The sequence below is a fragment of the Setaria viridis genome, chromosome 7 (assembly GCF_005286985.2).
Source record: "Setaria viridis chromosome 7, Setaria_viridis_v4.0, whole genome shotgun sequence".
NCBI classification, from domain to species: domain Eukaryota; kingdom Viridiplantae; phylum Streptophyta; class Magnoliopsida; order Poales; family Poaceae; genus Setaria; species Setaria viridis.
Window position 1 is genome coordinate 15,799,749 of NC_048269.2, and position 20,960 is coordinate 15,820,708.

At 42.9% G+C, this 20,960-nt stretch overlaps 1 protein-coding gene and 1 long non-coding RNA gene across 2 annotated transcripts; both read left to right on the forward strand.

Annotated features, from left to right (window-relative positions):
* The first annotated feature begins 2,096 nt into the window (after nt 1–2,096).
* On the forward strand, nt 2,097–3,867 carry LOC140223378 (uncharacterized). Its single transcript, XR_011898814.1, has 3 exons — nt 2,097–3,027; nt 3,606–3,650; nt 3,787–3,867. It is a non-coding gene; the product is annotated as an uncharacterized lncRNA (long non-coding RNA).
* A 1,552-nt stretch (nt 3,868–5,419) lies between these two features.
* On the forward strand, nt 5,420–8,638 carry LOC117865371 (mitochondrial inner membrane protein OXA1). The gene is made up of 5 exons (XM_034749556.2): nt 5,420–5,479; nt 5,601–5,732; nt 6,568–6,666; nt 8,034–8,088; nt 8,176–8,638. The coding sequence occupies exons 1-5, from the start codon at nt 5,462–5,464 to the stop codon at nt 8,391–8,393; spliced, it is 522 nt and encodes a 173-aa protein (XP_034605447.2). The 5' UTR covers nt 5,420–5,461; the 3' UTR covers nt 8,394–8,638.
* Nucleotides 8,639–20,960: the final 12,322 nt, after the last annotated feature.

Consider the following 20,960-nt stretch of genomic DNA (forward strand, 5'->3'; position numbering starts at 1 on the left):
AAGATGCAACAACGATATGCATCCCAATAGAATGCATGAATAAATAAGGAAAAAAATTCAAATTCCATAGTCAAAATTTGGATAATCTCTAACTATTTTTTAGTTCAATATTTTCCCTTAAATTATGCTTTTTGGTTTAATTTAGTCCCTAATATAACTTGTCCTTTTGTTTATCAATTCAGAAGTGGAGTCCTAAGTTAAAACTTTGAAGATGATAGCTGACATAGAAAAATATATCATGATTTTTTTGTCATTATTTTGATAGGATAGGAAATTTAATAATAACTTAATAGCCAAAATACAAATTATATGAAAAATAATGATGAAAAAAATCTTAAAATGTTTTTTGAACTATATTGTGATATCCATTATGAACCTGTAATATTGAATTACAGTTCGAGTTGTTTATGAAGAAACAAATAAAGATAAATTCTATTTGGGGTAAATTGATCTAATACACAGTTTAGTGGGTATTCAAACTTTGACTATATTTGAAGAGATTTATACGAACTTTCGATTAAATGATATTTTAAACAGTAATGATATTTGAAACCAAAACAACTAATTTTCAGCTGCAACTAAACAACAAATTATTCGGCTTTGTCCATGATATGTCCTCTCTCCAAAAGTAACATTGTATCACGCTCTCACATAGACCAGTAGCACATCATGCAGAAAGTTGCAGGCTTTTCTTTTATGAACGAATCATTTTTAGATAAATTTGTTAGATAAGGATTGCATACAAAAGAATTTAAATAGTCTTGGGAAAGAGATAGCCCTGGAATTTCTATAAAATTCATTTAAATCGATCAAATCCATTGAAATTTTAAAAGAAATCTAATCTACTGATGAAAATTGTGTCGAACCAGTTTTCTCTTAAAATTACCAATTTACCCTTCACCAATAAGAGAAATTTCGATATTACACATCGAATTCGCAAGCCTCACCGTTTATAGACCTCAATTCGCATGCCTTTTGAAATTTAACCCTCTGCGTATGGATTGTTTCTGAATGGTTTTATTCTCTTTTATTTATTTCTGTTCTTTTGTCTTATTTTTTTATTCCCAGACACAACTCAAATGACCATTTTGCCCCCTTTTCCTTATCTCTTCGTTGGACTGGATCGCTGGAGCCTCACTTGCCAGACAGAGCGGCGCTCTGGTGCTACTGCCGCCGCCACCTGAAACACGCCGGAGTGGCCTCCACATGAGCCTGACCTTGCCACTTCCGTTTTCCCTCGTCGCCCGCTCCGATTCGCTGCTGTGCGGCCGTGCAGCGCAGCCTGCTGCATCTCTTGCTCCCCCGTGCGATGCCATATAGTGAAGCATGCCGCGAGTTCAGGCTGTGCTCCTCACTGCCGGCGGCGGAGAGGGTAGCAGCTCTCCTCCCCGAGCTTGCGCTGGTTGCTCGTCGTCACGCTCTACTGAAGGTCCGCCCATGACCGGACGACCCTCCATGCGGCGCCGTCTCGAGGTAGCCGTGGCGCTTAATACCGGCGGTGGGGCCTGCTCCAGGCGGTCACAGCCATGGCTGGCGGAGAGGATGCGGCGGCGCTGCAGTTGCCAAGCACGCGCGGTGCCATGTGAGCGCAGCAAAACGCGTGGTGTTCGGCGGCCTGCAGCAATGCTCAGGCGGCCGGCGTGATGACTCTGCTATTTTGTTTAGGCAGCAATGCGTTGAGCCATCTAAACTGTGTGATCACTGCTATTTTGTTCAGCTATCTAAATTATATGATGACTGCTATTTTAAATTATGGTCTGTATACTAAATGATTGCAGCTTGGATCCTGCAACGAAGTTGACTGAATTTGTGAACTCATTATGAGTGAATGAACCATGATATTGTTAGGTGTAAAATTAATTCTTAATGTTTCATGTCAATCAGACTGCAGCGTACGAATTTTAGCAGGGGCGACGCTAGGATCTGGGTCTACCGTGGCGCTCGTGCTGTCAGTCCTCGAGAACATCTCCGAACAGCCTTATCTGGAACGTGAGCATTTAGAAAAAAAAGATAATATTGTTATTTCACGTAGGTATGTATGGGAGAGAGAATTAAAATGGATTGGAAACACCGTAGTGGCAAGAAAAATAAGGTTGCAGGTGTTATTATTGGCGAATCGGTGAAACTATTTATGGCAGCGGTAAATCGACGAAGCCAAAAGAGAAGAAGATACGCCAGTCCTAATCTAATCGATGCAGAGGATAAGGCATGGGCATACCTGTCCATTCACTAGGGATATAAAATAAAAAGAGTGAAATAGAGAAAAGGTGGAAATCCCCCGAATTGAAAAAATTCGCATGCTCAATGTCATATTTTAAAAAGCTTGCGAAACGAGGGTTATAAACAGTAAAGCTTGATCTCTCCACAAATACACGGCGACGGCATTGTTCCTGCAGCGCCGCCATGGCGCTCGCCGCGGCCGCGCGGAGAAGCCTTGCCTCCCGCCTCTCCAGCCGCCTCCACGCCGGACTCCCCCACCTCCTCGCCGAGCACTGCTCCGGCGACGCCACAACCACCCCATCCCCCCTTCATCCCCCGCAGCCCCTGTTCCGGTCACCCCACTTCCCGCTCCCCCAATCATCCAGAACAGCGGCCCAAACCCTGTCCCTCTTCCCCTTTGGCGTCCACCTCGCTGGCGCTGGTCCATCTCGCCGCGGTTTCTCCTCGTTGCCTCCCCATCGAGTGGCGGACGCGGGCGCCGTCCTCACCGGCGCCGCGGCGGCGCCCGCGGCCCCGGCGAGCCTTCCCAGCGAGGTGGCGTGGATTACGGAGGATTCTTCGCTATCCGTCGTGGCGGTGCAGCACCTCATCGACGCTGTCCACTCCTTCACCGGGCTCAACTGGTTAGGGTTTAGTTAGGGGTTTGCGGATTTTGTGTCCTTGCGACCTTAATTATTGTTGGAATTTTTATCACCTTCTCCATTGGTGGCCTCTTTGAACCGTAGGTGGCTTTCCATTGCTGTCTCCACGGTGCTGCTACAATCGATGTTGCTCACATTGTTACTCAGCGCCAGAAAACAAATTCGTGTAAGGTTTTATTTAGGAATGTTACCTCTCTTTGTTTTCCTACTTTGGAATTGTTAGAACAAACACATATTGACATATATACTAATATTTAGAATTCTAGGTAAGCAGGATTGCATGCCCACAATTTAACATTCACCTTCAAGTTCGGAATTGTATGATTTGTTCATGATAATGAAACCACATCCTGATCAGTTCTTTTATGGACTTAAAAGAATCTTTCATCTAACAGATGCAAACTGGTGTAATATCCATTAGTAATATGTGGTTTAAGCAGTGATGATTCACAAATTAAAACTTCTTATCCACATAGTAGCATGTATGCAGTATCCACTAGTAAATGTGTGCTAGGCAGATTTAAGTGTATGAAGTCACTGCTATCTCAAAGCCTTTTTCGGAGTTTAGAATGTGGAATTTTTGCCAGGTTCACATCTGATGTCAATTGTTTTAAATGATGCCCCTGCATCCCAAATAAGTCCTAAAACTTTACAACAGTAACTGAGATAAGTTCTAGTTTTAATATGTTATGAGGAACTTGACAGTATTAAGCATTGTTTTCTTTCACTTTTGAGCTTAAATAGGTGGCACATCAGGAATCCTCTGCAGTTGCAACGCTGCTGAAAAGGGTATGTATCATGATACTATTCATGCTTGCTGTAGTTAGAAATATTTAATGCATTAGCTTTCTTGCTACCCCTATTTCAAATTATAATATTTACATTTTATTGCCAAATAACTTGACTGCACAAGATCTTCCTGCAGGCTAAGGATGAGAAATCAGAACACGAAGCTGTAGACAGAGCACTTTCTTTCTTAAAAAGGTATGAGCTTATTTTAAGATGCTTATTGTCTCTTGCTGGATGAAAGGAAGCGTCTAGTGTTCAATGTTAACATGAAACTGTGAAAGAGAGTTTTTTTTTTATTGCCTAGCTTTTTCTTTCTTGTGTTCAATCATGACTTTGGACTATTGAAGTATACTTAGGGTGTGTTTGGTTGAATGCACCACATGATGCGTGTATGGATGATCCTGGATGATATGGTTCAACCAATTTGCTTGAATCATATGATTCACCATTCTTAGTAGATAGTTATACCAAGTGGTATGGCATCATCTTGGATGAGTTGGTACGGTTCAACCAATCAAACAAAAGACAACTATCTATCTTGAACCATTTCATACATGAACCAAATGATACATGCAACCAAACACACCCTTAATGTCTCTATTTAAGACATGATCATGTAATGTTAGATTACCTTATCTGATGCCACAGTCGATTTTGATTGAATGAGATGAAATGCTTTTGGTTAGAGTATAAGTTTTATAATAGGACATCACAAGCATTTATGTTATGGATGTTGGGGATGTTACTCCTCTAAACATGGAAAAGAGAGGAGGGAGGGTAGAAGGGTAGAAATAGGAGAGATAAAGGCACAAAACATGAGAGCAAGTGAGGAGAGCTCAAGTGAGTCCCCTCCTCATAACCCCTTAGGTCCTTTATATAGAGGATGGAGGAAGGTAGCAATTTGCCCCCAAGCCCCTAGTGGGTACATCAATTACAAGTAGGCCCTTGATCCTTTACATGAGGCCCATTTCCTTCATGGGCTGGGCCATTCCCCCCAACAATGGATTATCCATGTCAAAAGTTAACGCTTTATGAACTCTATTATTTGCGTTATGCATTGACGAGTGACATAAAAGGAAAATCAGACTTAAGCACGTTGTGTGGTGGCATGTAATTGATTTGATTCTTTAATTAGTGCTTCAGTTCATTGTTAATAGTTGATTTGTTCTTCGAAAAGTTCTTTATCTACGTGTTATACTGTTATGTGCTAGAAGTAGATGTGTGAGCTGTTCTTGCCTGCTTTGACACACTTGTTTCTATGACTGCCAGACTCAGACCCCAGGCAGAGACAATGACTGTCTCGCACTTGCTTATCCATGTTTTCTAAAAAACAATCTTTATACATAGCTTAGATATGTCCATAAAAGCGTAGTTTGCTAGCACTATTTGTGTACTTGCATTTGCAATTCCAAACAGGAAAAGGTTCTTACAGTTGTGCTGTCTATATTTTGTACCTCCTTCAGCCCGTCCGGTCACTTTTCGCTGCTAATTTAAGAAGATTGATTTCCTTGTTTATATTGTATTGCTGTGAAAGTATAGTTTGTAAGCGTTACGCATCATAGATGTTAATATGCTATATGTCCACTAGTTCCATTGTTCTGATTATTAACTTCTCTACTTGGCCTTAATAATCCCATGTTGCTGGTCCCAACCTTTATGCTTTGTTATCTCGTAGTCACGGAGACAGCTGTTGCTCCTGATTTCTTTAGGGAGCTTGCATGGGTTTCTCTAACAAACATCAAAATGCTTGCCTTTGTTCACACAGTTTGGGTCCTCTGGTGTTTATTTCGATTGGGAGACCATATACTTTTATGGCTCTTTACTTCGCTGTAAGTTGACCCCTTATGTCGGAACATCTGTTAACTAATCTTTGATGCACATGTTTTACCATCACCACCAACTTCATTGTTTCTTTCTCACAGACGTTTCATTCTTCTATATTGCTTCTAGATATCAAACATGGTTCAGAAACACCCATCTTTAAAAGAGGGCGGTGCATTCTGGTTTACTGATCTGACAACTCCTGATGCCCTATACATCTTTCCAGCTATGGTATCACTATCCCTCTTGCTTAGATTGGAGGTATGCTCAGTAGTTGATCTGATTGATACGTATGTTCCCTCTTGTGCTATAAAATTTAAGGTTAGGTTGATACATGCTTTGAATATTTGCTCTGTTAATTTTCTTTAGATTGCCAATTGAGCCTCTTGTAATGCCATGTGGAAAGATCATTATATGTGTTTGTTGTTTTCACCATTAATATCCTATCTCAATTTGATTATTATTCTGTCATGTGAAGTTCAAATTTTTAATTTGCAAATGGCTCCATTAGATTGTCTCTCTTGCAAATATTAACCTGAAGATTCATGGTACATGTCACTGCCTGTGGTATACCACTTGACCAAAGCAAGTTCTGGGCGTATACTTCCACCTGTGAATCCTGCATGCAGTTTTTTCTCTTTCTATTTTGTGTGTTTGCTTACGTGAATTCTATTTGTAAATGAATATGGTCTTTCCATTTTTCGTCAATGATGTGCTGCTTCTGTAAGACTGATGCTATATATTTTAGATAATATTCTTTTAATGCAAAGTGGTCATGTATTAATCTTTCTTTATCAATTCAAGAATTATATGTGACCACACACTCACATCCTACAATAATGAGTCATGATCTGTTATTGAATAATGGTTATGTGCAAATAGTAGCAGGTTTTTTTTACCATTTTCTTACAATGCGCCTATTCCTCTACAGTTGCTTTATTAATTTATTTGTTCTCATGAATCTATTATTAATCAACTGACCTATGGAGTCTGAGGAACATTTGAACCCATCATTGTTAGCGTTTCCTTCTGTCCTCTTGTACACCTTCAGTCCTAACTTTAAACTGTTAACTAAAAATACTTTTTGGTGTTGCAGTTCAGTCTACATTATACAAAGAGAGAAAGATCTCTTGGGACGGATATTGTGAGAATATTATTAGTTTTAACTTTCCCGTTTGCAGCAAGCTTTCCAAAGGTAAATGTATTGTATAATAGTATTTGCTCATGCTTGAACCTTTCCTTAATAGTTATATCATGTTTTGTGAGCTATGCCAGTAATTCATGATGCCATCAGACAAGAGAATTTCTGTGGTGGAACATTTTGATCTGAGCACTATTAAACTATGTAGTGGATCCATGTTTCTGTTTGCTGCATGTTTCTAGTTCAGTGATGCCTGGGGTGATGGTTGCCTTTGAAATAAAAGACACTGGATATAAGAGCATAGTTTACTTTTGAAAATATTAGAAAATTCACTAAAGAGTTGCTTGTTTTGATATAGGCTGTTAAAGAAAAATTCTCTTTGATAATAATGGCACTGCAAAGAGGTCATTTTTAAATATTCAATTATGGGCCAAGTTTGTAAGTAGTTGTTGTATCCCCTGTCTTTTTTGACAGTACGGGCCGGGCCGGGCTGGCAAAAAGCCTGGTTTCTATCGGATCTATCGGGCCAACAAAATCGGGCCCATTTCAGGTCGGGCTCTGGCTCGGGCCGAGCCACCCATCAATGTTCAGGGTAAATATAATTAATTTTATTGTTTGGGCTGGGCTTGGATGGGCCTGATTTTTTTGGACTTAAAAAATCCACTCCACACCCAGCCCTAAATGAGTATCGGGCCGCCCTTAGCCCGTCGGGCTCAGGCTGGGCTGGGCCTGGCTCTTTTGCTCAGGTCTAGTATGCTTCAAAGAGCATGCATAGGTGAGAAAAAATGCTGAAAGAAACCAAGAATGGTCTGGCCCCATAGTGGCATATTTTAAAACTATTGCAATTTAGCAGCGGCTCACAGAGGGACTTTACGAATGTAGATGTGAAAATTAGCAACTCTGGAGTGGCATATATCTTATCTTTATTTTGTTTTGAGATACATTCCTGTTTCCTAATTCAAATCGTATTATTGAGCACATGCAATGCACCAGGGAATCTTAATCTGTTGTGAGGTAGGTCGTCAAGAAATTTTAATTCAAATTCTTTTATATCTTTGAAAGACATGGTTTTGCTGTTTATGTAACCTAATTTAGTAACGGAAGCTTTTGGTTATGCTATTGGATAAGGTTATTGATGAAACCCACCACTGCTTCATCAAAAACTACAGTTCCATGTAGCTGTTAAGATTTGACTTGTTAGCAGCTAGTCCATTTGTTTGTCCACCGATTGTACAGTATGGTCCATTACTTTTTTTGGACATCAAGGCTATGTGTATTAACTATTTCTCTCATGGTAAACTGATATAAATATTTAGACACATAAGTGTTACAAACTTAAAATGCTTCTCACTCCATTGCATTCTTCCTAGCTTTCAAATGTTTGATCATTGAAATGCTTTTTCAATTTTTCTCCTGCCCAGGCAATTTGTTGCTACTTGGTCACTTGGAACTTTGCATCTCTTGCACAAACGATAGGTGATTCCTGTCATTGTCTATTATACCTTACAAATGGTTTGGTTTTATGTCCATTGCACTTAGTACATACACTTGTGTTATTTTCAGTTCTTCACCAGCCAGCTGTGAAGAAACTACTATTTAGCAAGCTCAATAACCCAACATGCTCCTCCTCTGATGGACCAACAGGCCCAACTGCTGAAGATTCTGCACATCCAGTCGATGAGAATGAAGAACCTCTTCCCCCGGAGGGAAGAGAAGCTTCTGATTCTAGCATTGACCAGGTCAAGGATAAGTCTGATAAGGAATCGGAAAAGGACAGTTAAATGTGGATGCTATCCTTATCGCTCAGTTCTGTAGAGTAACCACTAAACAGCAGCGCACCTGCGGCCTGCCATAGCTGCAATGTTGTATTCAATTCAGGATTAGAATCGGCACTATACAACATTTACAACTTCCCTTTTTTTTGAAGTGACTAGTGAGGGGCTTCGCAGTTAACATTGGATCATTGAGATCTTTTGACCCAGTGATGGCTTAAAAATGCAGCCAGGTCGAGTTCAATCTTGTGCAAGTATATCTGATTGGATGTTCTTAGTACGTGCATATTTTGTAACCTAATTGTTGTACCTAAGTGCTTGGCTCAAATGGAAGCTAATTGTTTCCTTCATGCTTGGGCATGTACATGGTAACTTAGAAATATGTCACACCCGATTTTAAGGACAAAATCGAGTGCATTAAATACATGTGCGCCAGGATCAAGTTACACACATGTACGGCAATAGTGAATAACAAAGACAGTGCTACATCGAATAAAGAGAGTATTAACCATTATTACATGACCGAAAGTCTCAAATAAACCACAAAGTCTAATTATTACGCAGTGGAACTCCAAAGACGACGACAACTCCACAGGCAGCTGACTGAAGAAACGTACGCCTAGAACTCCTCAAAGTCGTGTAGATACTCCTCGTCCCAATTAGCTTGGTCTGAACAGCGGTTTTGCAAGGGTGAGTACACTTATGGTTGGTACTCAACAAGTCGTGGGGAATAGTGTAGTGTAAGGCTAATTCAAGGTATGGCTAAGGCATAAATAGCATTCGCTTTTAATTAAGTTGGTCAAGTTTTATTAGCAATTAACTAAATATAAGTTCATACCTCCCGAAATTAAACATGATCATAAATAAAGTAAGCAACATATGCATGAAATGATAACAAGTTAAATCCATCTTCCGATAATATTATCATGTGAGGGTCCAGGCCGCTCCTAACCGTGAGCACGGTTGATCGATCAGTTTTACACTCTGCAGAGGTGGCACATCTTTACCCACAAGTCGCGTAAAAGTTCAAAAGAACTTTGGACCCAACCATGCGGTGTTTGCAAGGCACCATACCACACTTCCGAGGTGTGATTGCATAGGGACGCTACGAGGCCTTTACAAAGATTCATTAGTCAGTGGCAACCCGCTAAGGTTTCGGTGTCTGGCGTGCACCACCCATCCCAGGCAAAATGCAACGACTCAGTCCCCCCTTTTGCCTCATCACGAGTAAGGTCACCCCAGACTAAGGTTTCTAATTAATCAGCCAAGACCAGAGCCATTTAGTCTTGTGGTAGCACTGTTTTCCTGGGTGGTTCTCCATGTTCCGATTAACAAATAATGATCTTGTCTTAATGAAAGGTATAACAGAAGTAAAGCAAGATTAAGCATTGTGTTTAGTTAAACCACCATGTACCAAGTAAGCACTAAGCATGAGCTACCCAACATAAAGTAAACCGGTTGGTCAAGGCAAAGGTAAATCAATCTAGGCGAACCTTAATTGGGACCCATCAATTTAATCTTAACATGTGCATAGCATAAATGTTGAGTACGAGAAAGTAAAGGTATATAGGACAAAAAGGTAGTGATCAAGGACACGACTTGCCTTCTTGGCCTTGCTCCTGCTGTTCGTACTCCTCGAAGGCTTGATCTGCAACTCCCTCGAACTGCGGGACGTCTACACGCGTCACACGAGCACATACAAGCAAACATGGGAAAAAAGTAAGAAAACAGTACACCAATCATAGTTAAACAGAGAAAACAAGCTTGAAAAGTTGATCTACACTTTAAAACGAACACGTGGATATAAAGAACGCGAAAAACGGAGTTAAGATGCAAAAGATATGATCAAAACAAGATCCAGGGACTTTTCTGTAAGAAAAATAAAACTTTTAGGGCCTATCCGCGAAAACCGAGGGCTTATATGTAATTACGCGTATAAACCGAAGGTCTGACGCGTAAAAACTCAAATCCGGACGGCGGGTTGATTTCTGGAAAGCTCAAGGGTTAAACCGAAAAGTGCGAGGGCAGATCTATAAATATTTTTCAACGTGATCTGGACCGCGGGTTGATTTGCGGAAAAGGCGGGGGCTTAAGAGCAAAAGCAGTGCGGCGCGGCTCGGTTGACCGTTACACGGTCTTGTTTGACTCGCTACGAGCCGTCGGATCTTGATCCGACGGTCGCGGTCATCCACGACATCGCGGCGGCGGCGGAAAACAGGCGACCGACGGCGGCGAGCGGCGGCGGGTCGCCGGAGTAACCCGAAACTACACCCCGGACATCAGTTTCGCGCGCGGAAAGCACCAGAAGAAAGAGGAGGGCGCGGCGAACTCGTTTTGGGGGTCCTTGACGACCGGAGCTCACCGGAGGCGGCGCTTGACGGTGGGGAAGAGGCGGCGGCGCTTGGAGCTCGGGTGCTAGGGTTTTGGGGTGCTGCGGGTGCGGGCGGAGGAGACCGGGAGGGGCGGCAGCTTATATAGGGCGGAGGGCTTAGAGATAGGGCGCCCCGGGTTTAAACTCCCCGAAGGAGTCGGAGCGGAGGCGGCTAGTTGCGGAATCGGTGGCGCGGCGGTTGCGGGAGTCCCGGCCAGATACGGCCGGAGGAGGGAGATGACGGGTGGGGCCCACTCTTCAGCGGACACGGGCGAAAGGCGGAGCGATGGGCCGGCGCGCGCTTCGCGGGCCGCGGAGGGAAAGGTGAGGTGGTGGGCCGCGCGAGAGGGAAACGGGCGGCCGGTGAGCGGGGAAGCGGCTGGGCTGCGAGAGAAGGTGGAGCGGGCCGGCAAAGGAGAAGAAGAAGGGGCCCGCGGTGCTGCTGCGCAGCTGGGCCGCGCGGGAAGAAAAAGAAAAGGGGGCTGGGCCGAAAGAAGAAGAAGAAAGGGAGAGAAAGATGGATGCGGCCCAGGAGAGTAAAAGAGAAAATAAAAGAGAGGGAGAAAGGAAAAATGTTTTGGGAAATCAAATTTAAATTTGGAAATTCAAAATTTGATTCAAACTCAAGCAATCAAAATAAATGCACCAGCATGAATGCACAATTAACTCCTATGATGAATTTAATTAAATTAAAGAAAATGAATTTAAATGCCTAGAATTTAAATGACACCCTAATTTGAGCAAATTTTAATGAATTTGAATTATTCAAAATTTTGGGTGTTACAAAATATCAGTATGTATACATGTATACACCTTTATGGATTCTTTTTTGCTTTCTTTTAGTATTTGTGGATATTTTAATTCGTATCCAAACTTGTTTTAAATATGGACACAAAATTGAATACTGCTATATCTGATTCATACCTGTTCCTACTCTTGGCGTTGTGAATCAATTTCACGCGGGTTGGAAGCGTGTATGGTGTGTGAAACAAAACCCACCAAAAATGAACATTGCAGCCAATCCAAACCAAGGTAACCGATTTTCTGTCTTTTTTGTTGTTTGGTTCAATTCCTGTTTTCCCAATGTTCAGTGTGCGACTGCTGGATGTACAGGTTTTGGTGTTGGAGAAGTATCCTGCCAATCTAATTTCTCCGTCTTTGCATTCTCAACCGAGTCTTTGGCATTGCTGATGTCAGTTTTGTCATAATGTTCTGTTTCTTGAAACTTGAACATTTTTTTATTTCTTTGCCCACTTTTTGTTTCAAGAATTGATTACATTGTAGAATAGTAGTGGACAGATAAATCAGTTAAAACAAACAAAAACAAATGGACGTGCTGTAGTTACTTAAGTTTGCAAAGACTACCATCGAGGGACCTATGCATCTTTCTAGAAAATAGTTTGCATAGAGTCATAGACATCATAAAACCCAATAGCTCACTTGTCCCATACTGCAGCTCACAACCACTTGACCGCAACATTTGTGTTCATACCTCATTACCCCTGCTTTTGAAGTGCAATTGTGATTTTACCCTCATTTTCTCAACTTGCTGATTTTGCCTTCAAATATTCACAAGTCAATGCAATTTTGCCGCTAGTCAATGATCAAAACAAGAGCAAATACGTAAAGACCAAGGGCAAAATCACCATGGGGATGTAGGGTGACCAAATGTGTGGTGCCCGATAGGATGTCTCCTATGGAAATGGCATCTTTACCATGAGTGTGATTCCATGCATTAGATTTGTCGTCAAGGATTTTCGGATTTTGCAGTGGTGCCTGTTTTGCTGCGTTTTGGAGTTGGATTTTGCTGCTTATCCAGGGATTCTGTTGAGATTTTCTGTGGCTTTGTAACAGGGTCAAGTTGTAACTTAGGATCAATGGTTAAGAGTCTTTACTATTGTAGTTGGTGCATTAAAATAAATAAATAAAATGAAATCTATTGCAAGGAAGCAATAGGCAGCGAGAACGGTTGGATCATTAGCTAAAGGAGGTGAGAATCTACTCTTATCTGCATAATAAATAAAAATGTTATATATTAAAATGAAATATACTCAAAGAGTATTACTCCCTCTGTCCCAAAATACTATTTGTTTTAGCTTTTCTAGATACATAACTTTTGCTATGTATCTAGACATAATATATATATATATATATATATTTATATTTAGGTGCATATCTAAAGTTATGTAGTTAAAAAAGTCAAAACAAATAGTAATTTGGGACGGAGGGAGTATAACCCAATTCAGCTGTATTTCTGCCAATTTGGGTTATAATGGTGGTTTCCTGGATGGTACTTGCTGACTATGAACTATGGAGATAGGTTACAACATGTGTTGCTTCGAAGATGAATAATAGAACCAGTTGATTTCCTAAAAGAAGAGATAAAATATTTGAATGCACCTTGGAAAGTACTCCCTCCATTCTAAAATAAACGCACATCTCGCTTCTTGAGGAGTGAAACGTTTTTAAGTTTGACTAAGAATATAGAAAATGGTATCAATATTTGTATCTCCAAATAAATTTATTAGGAAAGTATACTCAATGCTCAATCTAATGATACTTATTATGCATCATAAATAGTAGTATATTTTTGTATAAATTTTGATCAAACTTAAAAAGTTTGACTTCTCAAGAAGTGAGATGTGAGTTTATTTTGGGACGGAGGGAGTATACCTAGATAATAATGCGCCATTTTGATTTTTGACACTGGAGTTAGCATTGCCCAATGCAATAGTACGTTGGGCTCTGTGCTACCATTTTTTAATTAAATATGTAGGAGAACTGCTTGCTACTGTGTTTAAGTAGGATCAAATCCAAAGTCTTCTACTTTCTTTGGCTTCCATTTTTTTGTCCTTAGTTTTGATTTGTGCTAATTTGTTTGGACTTAGCTAGGGTTACCATGGACCCTGGGAAACCTAATATAGATTATTGCTTTAGTTGTTTTGCAAATAATTTGTTTAATTAAAATGTCTTAGCATATAACCATCATGAGATGGTAAGGCATCATAGTCGAGTCAATTTTGTTGTGATTTGAAATTTAGTGCAATTCTATTGGGTTTTACTCGTAGTGGAACTTGGTTACATCTGATGTATTGGGTAAGAGCTGAGAAGTTGAGAAAATCGCATTGAACATTTCAACCGAATTGAGGATTACACCATGGTGCTTTTGAATGTGTAAAGCTGTAAAAGCGTACCATCTTTCAGTAGTTGGTGAATTAATATCTTAGTTACTGAATTGCGACAGCAGCTTTTCATGGAGGGTATTAAAGCAAGCCAGTCAGATGATGCTTTGCATTCAGAAGTGTTCTTGAAAACAAATTCGCAGCATGCATACTTTGATGGATTTTTACATGGAAAGAATTGCAGTGTCCGCCTAGACCAGGTTGCGGCACATTCATACTGAGAATTCTAGCTGGAGAGGTGAATATTTTCCTTATTAATTTCCAGCTAAGAGTTTTGTCAGAGCGGGAAGGAGACTGTCAGAGGATGTAATGGAGGAATCTATTTCATTGGGAAATTCTCAAAGAAAGGTTGCTGGTATGCGTGGAGAAGCTCCAAAGTTCAGGCAGTCAATGGATGAAACACACTAGCTAAGGTTGGAAATCGAGTTGGGAAACCACGACAACACTATTAGTATATGAAACAGATTATCATCTCAGATGTTCTCTGTATGTACATATATATACTCCCGACGGAGGGACTTGAATCACTACGGGAAACCTCAAATTTGCCGAGTGTAATTACTTCGCCGAGTGTATTATTGCGGGCACTCGGCGAAGGACCGGTTTGCCGAGTGTAATACTAAAAATACTCGGCAAACATAATACACTCGGCAAAGAGCCTATTTGCCGAGTGCCACCAAAAGAACACTCGGCAAACACCCACGGGGCACTCGGCAAAGATGGAGCACTCGGCAAAGTGATGAGCACGTGACTTCCCCATGCCGCGACGGGCCGGTGCCGTGACGGACGTTAGGCTTTGCCGAGTGTCGAAGGGGGGCACTCGGCAAAGCCACTAGTTTGCCGAGTGTCGCGATGGAACACTCGGCAAACCTACTACTTTGCTGAGTGTCGGCATGGGACACTCGGCAAACTGGCGAGTATGCCGAGTGCTAGGGGGAACACTCGGCATACTTTAGGGTTTGCCGAGTGTTTTTCGACACACTCGGCAAAAGTGTCATGATTACCATATATGGCTTGAGCGCCTACTTCCGATGATGGTTCGAGGCTATGTCCCTGAGCATGTGTGGCAGGTGCTAGCGGAGTTGAGCAATTTCTTCCGCCGGCTTTGTGCGAAGGAGTTATCTCGTACCGTGGTTGTAGAAATGGAAACAATGGCGCCTGTGTTGCTCTGTAAGTTGGAGAAGATCCTTCCTCCAGGATTCTTCAATCCAATGCAGCATATGATTCTACACCTCCCGTATGAAGCACGAATGGGGGGCCTGTGCAGGGTCGTTGGTGCTACTCAATTGAGAGATGTCAAAAGTTTTTTCGAACTAAATGTAAGAATAAGTGCAAAATTGAAGCATCCATTGCAGAGGCATACATTCTGGAGGAGGTGTCAAACTTCACATCGAAATACTACGCTGACAACCTTCCTAGCGTGCATAATCCACCTCCTCGTTACAATGCTAGCGAAGAAGAATTAAGCCTTAGCATTTTCCGAGGGCAACTCGGAAGTGCAAGTGGTGCGACCCGCAAGACCCTTAACCATGAAGAGTGGCGCTCTATCATGCTGTATGTGTTGACCAACCTATCTGCAGTGGAGCCGTACATGATGTAAGTCATCGACAAACTTGTTTCGACGTAGTCATGGTATCTCTTGCCTAAACGTATCTTTCTCGTTGGTATAGACAATTTCATCGTCAATTCTGGCGTAAATCAAGGCAACCGTACCCGCACGAAGCTAAGACTCTTCTTAAAGAGGGTGCGGGAAATCGAATGCCCGATTTCATTTCTTGGTTCAAACAGAAGGTACAATTTCATTTCTTCGAACATTCTCATTCTCGTACATACGATTAATATAACGAACCGCCCTGTTTGAACTTGCAGGGCCGAACCGATGCGTCTATGAATGTCGAGTTGAGACAGGTTGCCGATGGCTGTGACTATAGGGTCAGGTCGTTTGCCGGTTATGACGTCAACGGATATAGGTTTCACACAACAAGGCACGAGCAGAGTCGGCCCAATCGAAGAACCACAAATACCGGAGTTTTCACGCCAGGCTCCGGTGGGGTCGAGTACTACGGAATAATTGAAGAAATATACGAACTCACTTTTCATGGGTGCAAACCTCTTAATCCAATTATATTCAAATGCCATTGGTTTGATCCATCTGTCGTGAGATGGGCCCCTAACCTTGGGCTAGTCGAAATTCGACAGTCATCCAGGTTACCAGGAGACGATGTCTATATTGTGGCTCAACAGGCCACGCAAGTTTATTATTTGTCATACCCGTGCCAAACCGACATCCGTCTTAAGGGTTGGGATGTTGTGTACAAGGTATCGCCACACGGTAAACTACCTGTACCAAACAATGAAGATTGCAATATAGATCCCGACACATACGAAGGAGAGTTATTCCAAGAAGATGGGCTCGAAGGGAGTTTTGTGATAGATTTAACCGAAGCGATCAGAATGGAAGTAGACAATGAGAGGGTTGCTGCAGAGGACGGTGGAGACGAGGTTCAGAATGTGAAGGACTTAGAATTACTTCAACGATTACAGTTAGCTAATGACAGTGATGACGACATTCCTTCTTCGGAGCACGAGCTTGACTATATTGACACGCGTGATAGTGATGATGAGACTTATGATCCAGCTAATCCCGATCATGATGATTATTTCTAATACATGTATGATTCATACTAATTTAGTTATAATTTAATTATAATTTGCATATCTTTGTAATTATGTTTTGTTTGCCTATGGTGACTCGTGTACTCGTTTTAATTGCAGGTCATTAAGCAATGGTGGGCGGTATGAGGAAGCTCACGTCGATTTGCGAGAGACTGGCCGCGGCAGGGACTGGTTCAGGGTCAGGGTCACGTTCAGGGAACGATCGAGGGAGGCGTCGAGGCAGGCCTCGACGTAGGGTTGAGGAGGAGGAGGAGGAGGAGGAGGTGGTGGTGGTCCAGAGGCCTCGAGGGAAGGGTAAAGCGGCGAGACCCCCGTCGCCTGAACCTGAGGTGGAGGAAGAGGAGGAGGAGGAGGAGGTACCTTCCGCACACGCCTCTGGGGACGAGGAGGCGGAGGAGGAGGAGCAGCAGGAGTAGGAGGGGGACGGGGAGGCAGGGGATGCCCAATCCAAGATATGGTTGCGAGGTCCCTCATCCCTCCCGAAGCGGCCGATACCTGAGCATTTACGCCCGCTGATTAAACCGGCTGGGACCAAGTAAGTAACTTTAAATATTCTTAATATTGTTCTTATGTTGAAAGTTACAAAAACTAATAATTCATATTAATGACTTGTGCAGGAGTTGGATTAAGCTCAGTGGGGGTGACCACAACCGTAAGGCCAACGGGATCCTTAGCCTTTTGTGCAGGGTTCACTTCCCTAGCTTGGTGGTGTACACCGGACAGCTGCAGCCGGCCTACACGTGGGACCACTATGTCGCCGCCCCCGACGTCCCTGATCATCAACAGAGAAGATTCCCCAACATAGCGGAGCGGGTCAAGGCCGAGCTGTGGGTAAGTACTCCTCGTACTAAATTGCTCAATACATCAGCTACTTTCGACATTCTTGAAATAATAACTGTATACGCGTGTATATGCAAGACTTCTATAGATGTCAGGAGGGGTTCGAGGCCAAGGCGAAGGCCGTCTGTGATGTAGCCGCCAAGAAGCTCATGAAGGACATGCATTACGAGGCGCGCATCCAGGCCATCATAGAATTCAACACTCAATACAGACATATGAAGGTTAGAAAAGAGGAGGCGAGAACAATGAACATGACTAAGGACCAATTCATGAGGGTAAGTAAAGAACGTTGATGCTTACTATTTATGATTAATTAGGCTCATTTTCTTTTTCATATGTCACACGCTTGATGATGTAGGTGCCTCCGTGGTGGTGTCGTGCGCATATGCCGTGCTGGGAGAGGATGGTCGACGTGTGGTTGGAGCCCGGGTGGTTGGAGAACCACCTTGCTTGCCGGCAGCAGCGTTTGCAGATGCTGACTGCACCACACCATCAAGGCAGCCTAAGCCTTGATGAATATAGAGAAAAATGGGTACGCAACTTCAATTCTTTATTGTAACGTTCAGTTCTACATAATTTTTAATGATTTTGTATTTTGCCGCAGTCGGCATCACATGATGGCTGACCTTGCTCCCAGCTCAAGGCATGGGTCCTCTCCAAAAAGGGCAAGGCGACGGCCGATATAGATTTCAACCCAGATGACCCGTCCGAGGCGTACAGCCACCCTAGCATACACAGCCGCGTCAGTGAGTATACAAAGATGGCTAGGGAGGTTCACGGGCCAGACTTCGATCCGAGCTCCGAGGACATTGATGGAGAAATCGTGATGAGGGTGGGAGGAGGCAAGAAGCATGGCCGATATTGGATTGGTGACGGTGTCATCGACACGGCCTCTACTCCCACTCTCTCCCAGATCCGAGCTAGGAGCACGGACTCGAGCCCGGCGGTACGGCCACGACCCACCGCTGCACAGTTCCAGATGGAGGCTCTACAGGTTCTTTCTCTTCCATTCATCGTTCGTTTGTTGTTATACTTTAGCTTTGCATTATAACATTGCAATGAAATATTGTAGGCCCAGGTGGAAGAATCAAGGAAAAAACAAGAGGAGATTAAGGCGCAGATGGAGGCGCAGATGGAGGAAATGCGGTGGAGGATGGAGGAGGAAAACCGGATTAGGATGGAGCAGATGTTCCAGTACATGCAGAACTTTGCTTCGAGCATGGGACAGTCTTTGCCTCCGCCACCGCCGATGATGTTCCCTCCGCCTCAGCCACCCACGACTACTCCTGTGAGTCACTTGACACATTGTGCTTAAGATTTAATACTTTAAATTTGACAACTTTAGATGTTAGCTCAGAATGTCCTATCCTATGTGCACAATCAATCGGCGGCTTCGAATAATGAAGATCAAGATTTGTCGTAGTGATCTCCTTGGCCTCCACGGAAGTAGACTTGGTTGTGAACAATGTGGAAACTAAATTGTGACAAGAACTTGGATTTATGGATTATTTCGTGCTTATGTTGAATTATGCCTGTGGTGTTTATGAATTATGCCTGTGGTTGTGAATTATGCATGTGGTTGTTTATTACAAATGCCTGTGATATGTGTATTGTGAATTGAGAGGGGTCCGTTATACGTGGCAAAATGTCGAAAAAGGGGGGGTTCTGGTCACTTTGCCAAAGAGGGGCCTTTGCCGAGTGTTTTGGCTTTAACACTCGGCAAAGGTGCATTTCCCAGGTGTAGGAAAGGTCCTTTGCCGAGTGCTAGGGACAAGGCACTCGGCAAACAAGGGGTCTTTGCCGAGTGCCAGGCGCGAGGCACTCGGCAAAGGACCTAAATCCCAGGTACCCGGGCAGCCGGCTTTGCCGAGTGCCCACCCTAACACTCGGCAAAGGGCCCGTCTTTGCCGAGTGCCCGGGACACGGCACACGGCAAAAAATCCGGCTTTGCCGAGTGCCCGGTCCGTGACACTCGGCAACGGGCCGGTCTTTGCCGAGTGTTGGCACTCGGCAAAGACCCGGGATTTGCCGAGTGCCTCCCGTCTGGCACTCGGCAAACCCGCCGTTACCCCGACGCCGTCAGCGCGTATTTCGCCGAGTACATCTTTTCGCCGAGTGTTTTTTGGCCGTCGGCAAAATGTTTGCTGAGTGCTCGCGTTTTGACACTCGGCAAATTAGGCTTTGCCGATACAAAATTTGCCGTGTGCTATTTGCCAGAGTGTTACACTCGGCAAAGCCTTTGCCGAGTGTTTTTGACCTTTCGCCGAGTGCCTCTGGCACTCGGCAAAGCGTCTGTTTCCTGTAGTGAATAGTGCACTTATCTTGCATTTTGTAGTAGTGCATTTATTCCTGCATGCACGCGTTTTGACCAAATCTGGTTTTCTAGTTTATCTTGCCTGCGTATTGTTTATTTATACCCTGGACCCGGGCTTTGACATTAGCTTCCATTCAGGTGTTTCGAGGCACCAACTTCCTACCGCATCCCATTGGGTACCCCACCGCGCACACCACAACAATTTTGAATCGTTCCGACCTCAGAGTTTTAGAAGAGGTAATTTCTTAAACTCAGAGTTTATTTATTCTCCAACCCAAAGTTTTGCGTAATAAAATGACTATTTATTCAAAACATTCTAGAGTTCTTTTGTACATGACGTTTAAGAGAATTTGGGGTAGTTGAGAGAATATGCTCGTATATAGGTTTCTCTGAATTTCATCTGTGTCGTAGAGGTCGAATATTTATCATGATAAGAAGAGTGGATGTTTCATTCATAGCCATGGATATAACATTCTTCGATGAATAAAGAATTCCCTTATTGTCTTGTATCATCTGCCTTAATCATTTCCCAAAATTTTTTCACCTTTTTTAGGAAACCAATTCCCAGTTAGGATGGAAGAAATGCATGTGCGTAAAGACCCTTCCAACCATGGAATTTGAATAGGGCTATCTAAAGTAGAGTATACAAAATTTCTTTGTCAGTCAAGAATTTGGAAAGCTTACTGGTCATCTCTCTTCTGTGATATTTTGTTTGACCATGTCAAGCAGAGGCATAGGGTTTGCCTCTCTCATCGCAGCTGTTGAGTTTTTGCAAAAGGAATATTTTTGTTTGTTGGAAAAATAAAACTTATTGCTAGATCCCCTCTCTCCATCTCCCTCGTACCTTACATGCAATGCCCTATCTTCCTTAGTTATTTCTATTTTTTTCGTTGCTTGCAAACTGATCACATTGCTGGGATCCTTGAAATGCTAGTTTGTATGTGAAGGGTTTTTTTTCTTTCCGTATGTGAAGCATTTGTTCTATGATATCAAACTAGCATGCTGGGATTCTAGGTCAACGAGCCAAGGAGAAATGTTTGAACGACCACATTGCTTTACTGTTGTTACCGATCACCATCTTTTTTTCCTAGAACAACAGATATTGGCTTATGCAGCCTACCGGCTTCCAAATCAGGCGGCAGTCCGAGACTAGTGCTTCTCCATAAACAAAAAAGTTCCTCTCCACTGAATAC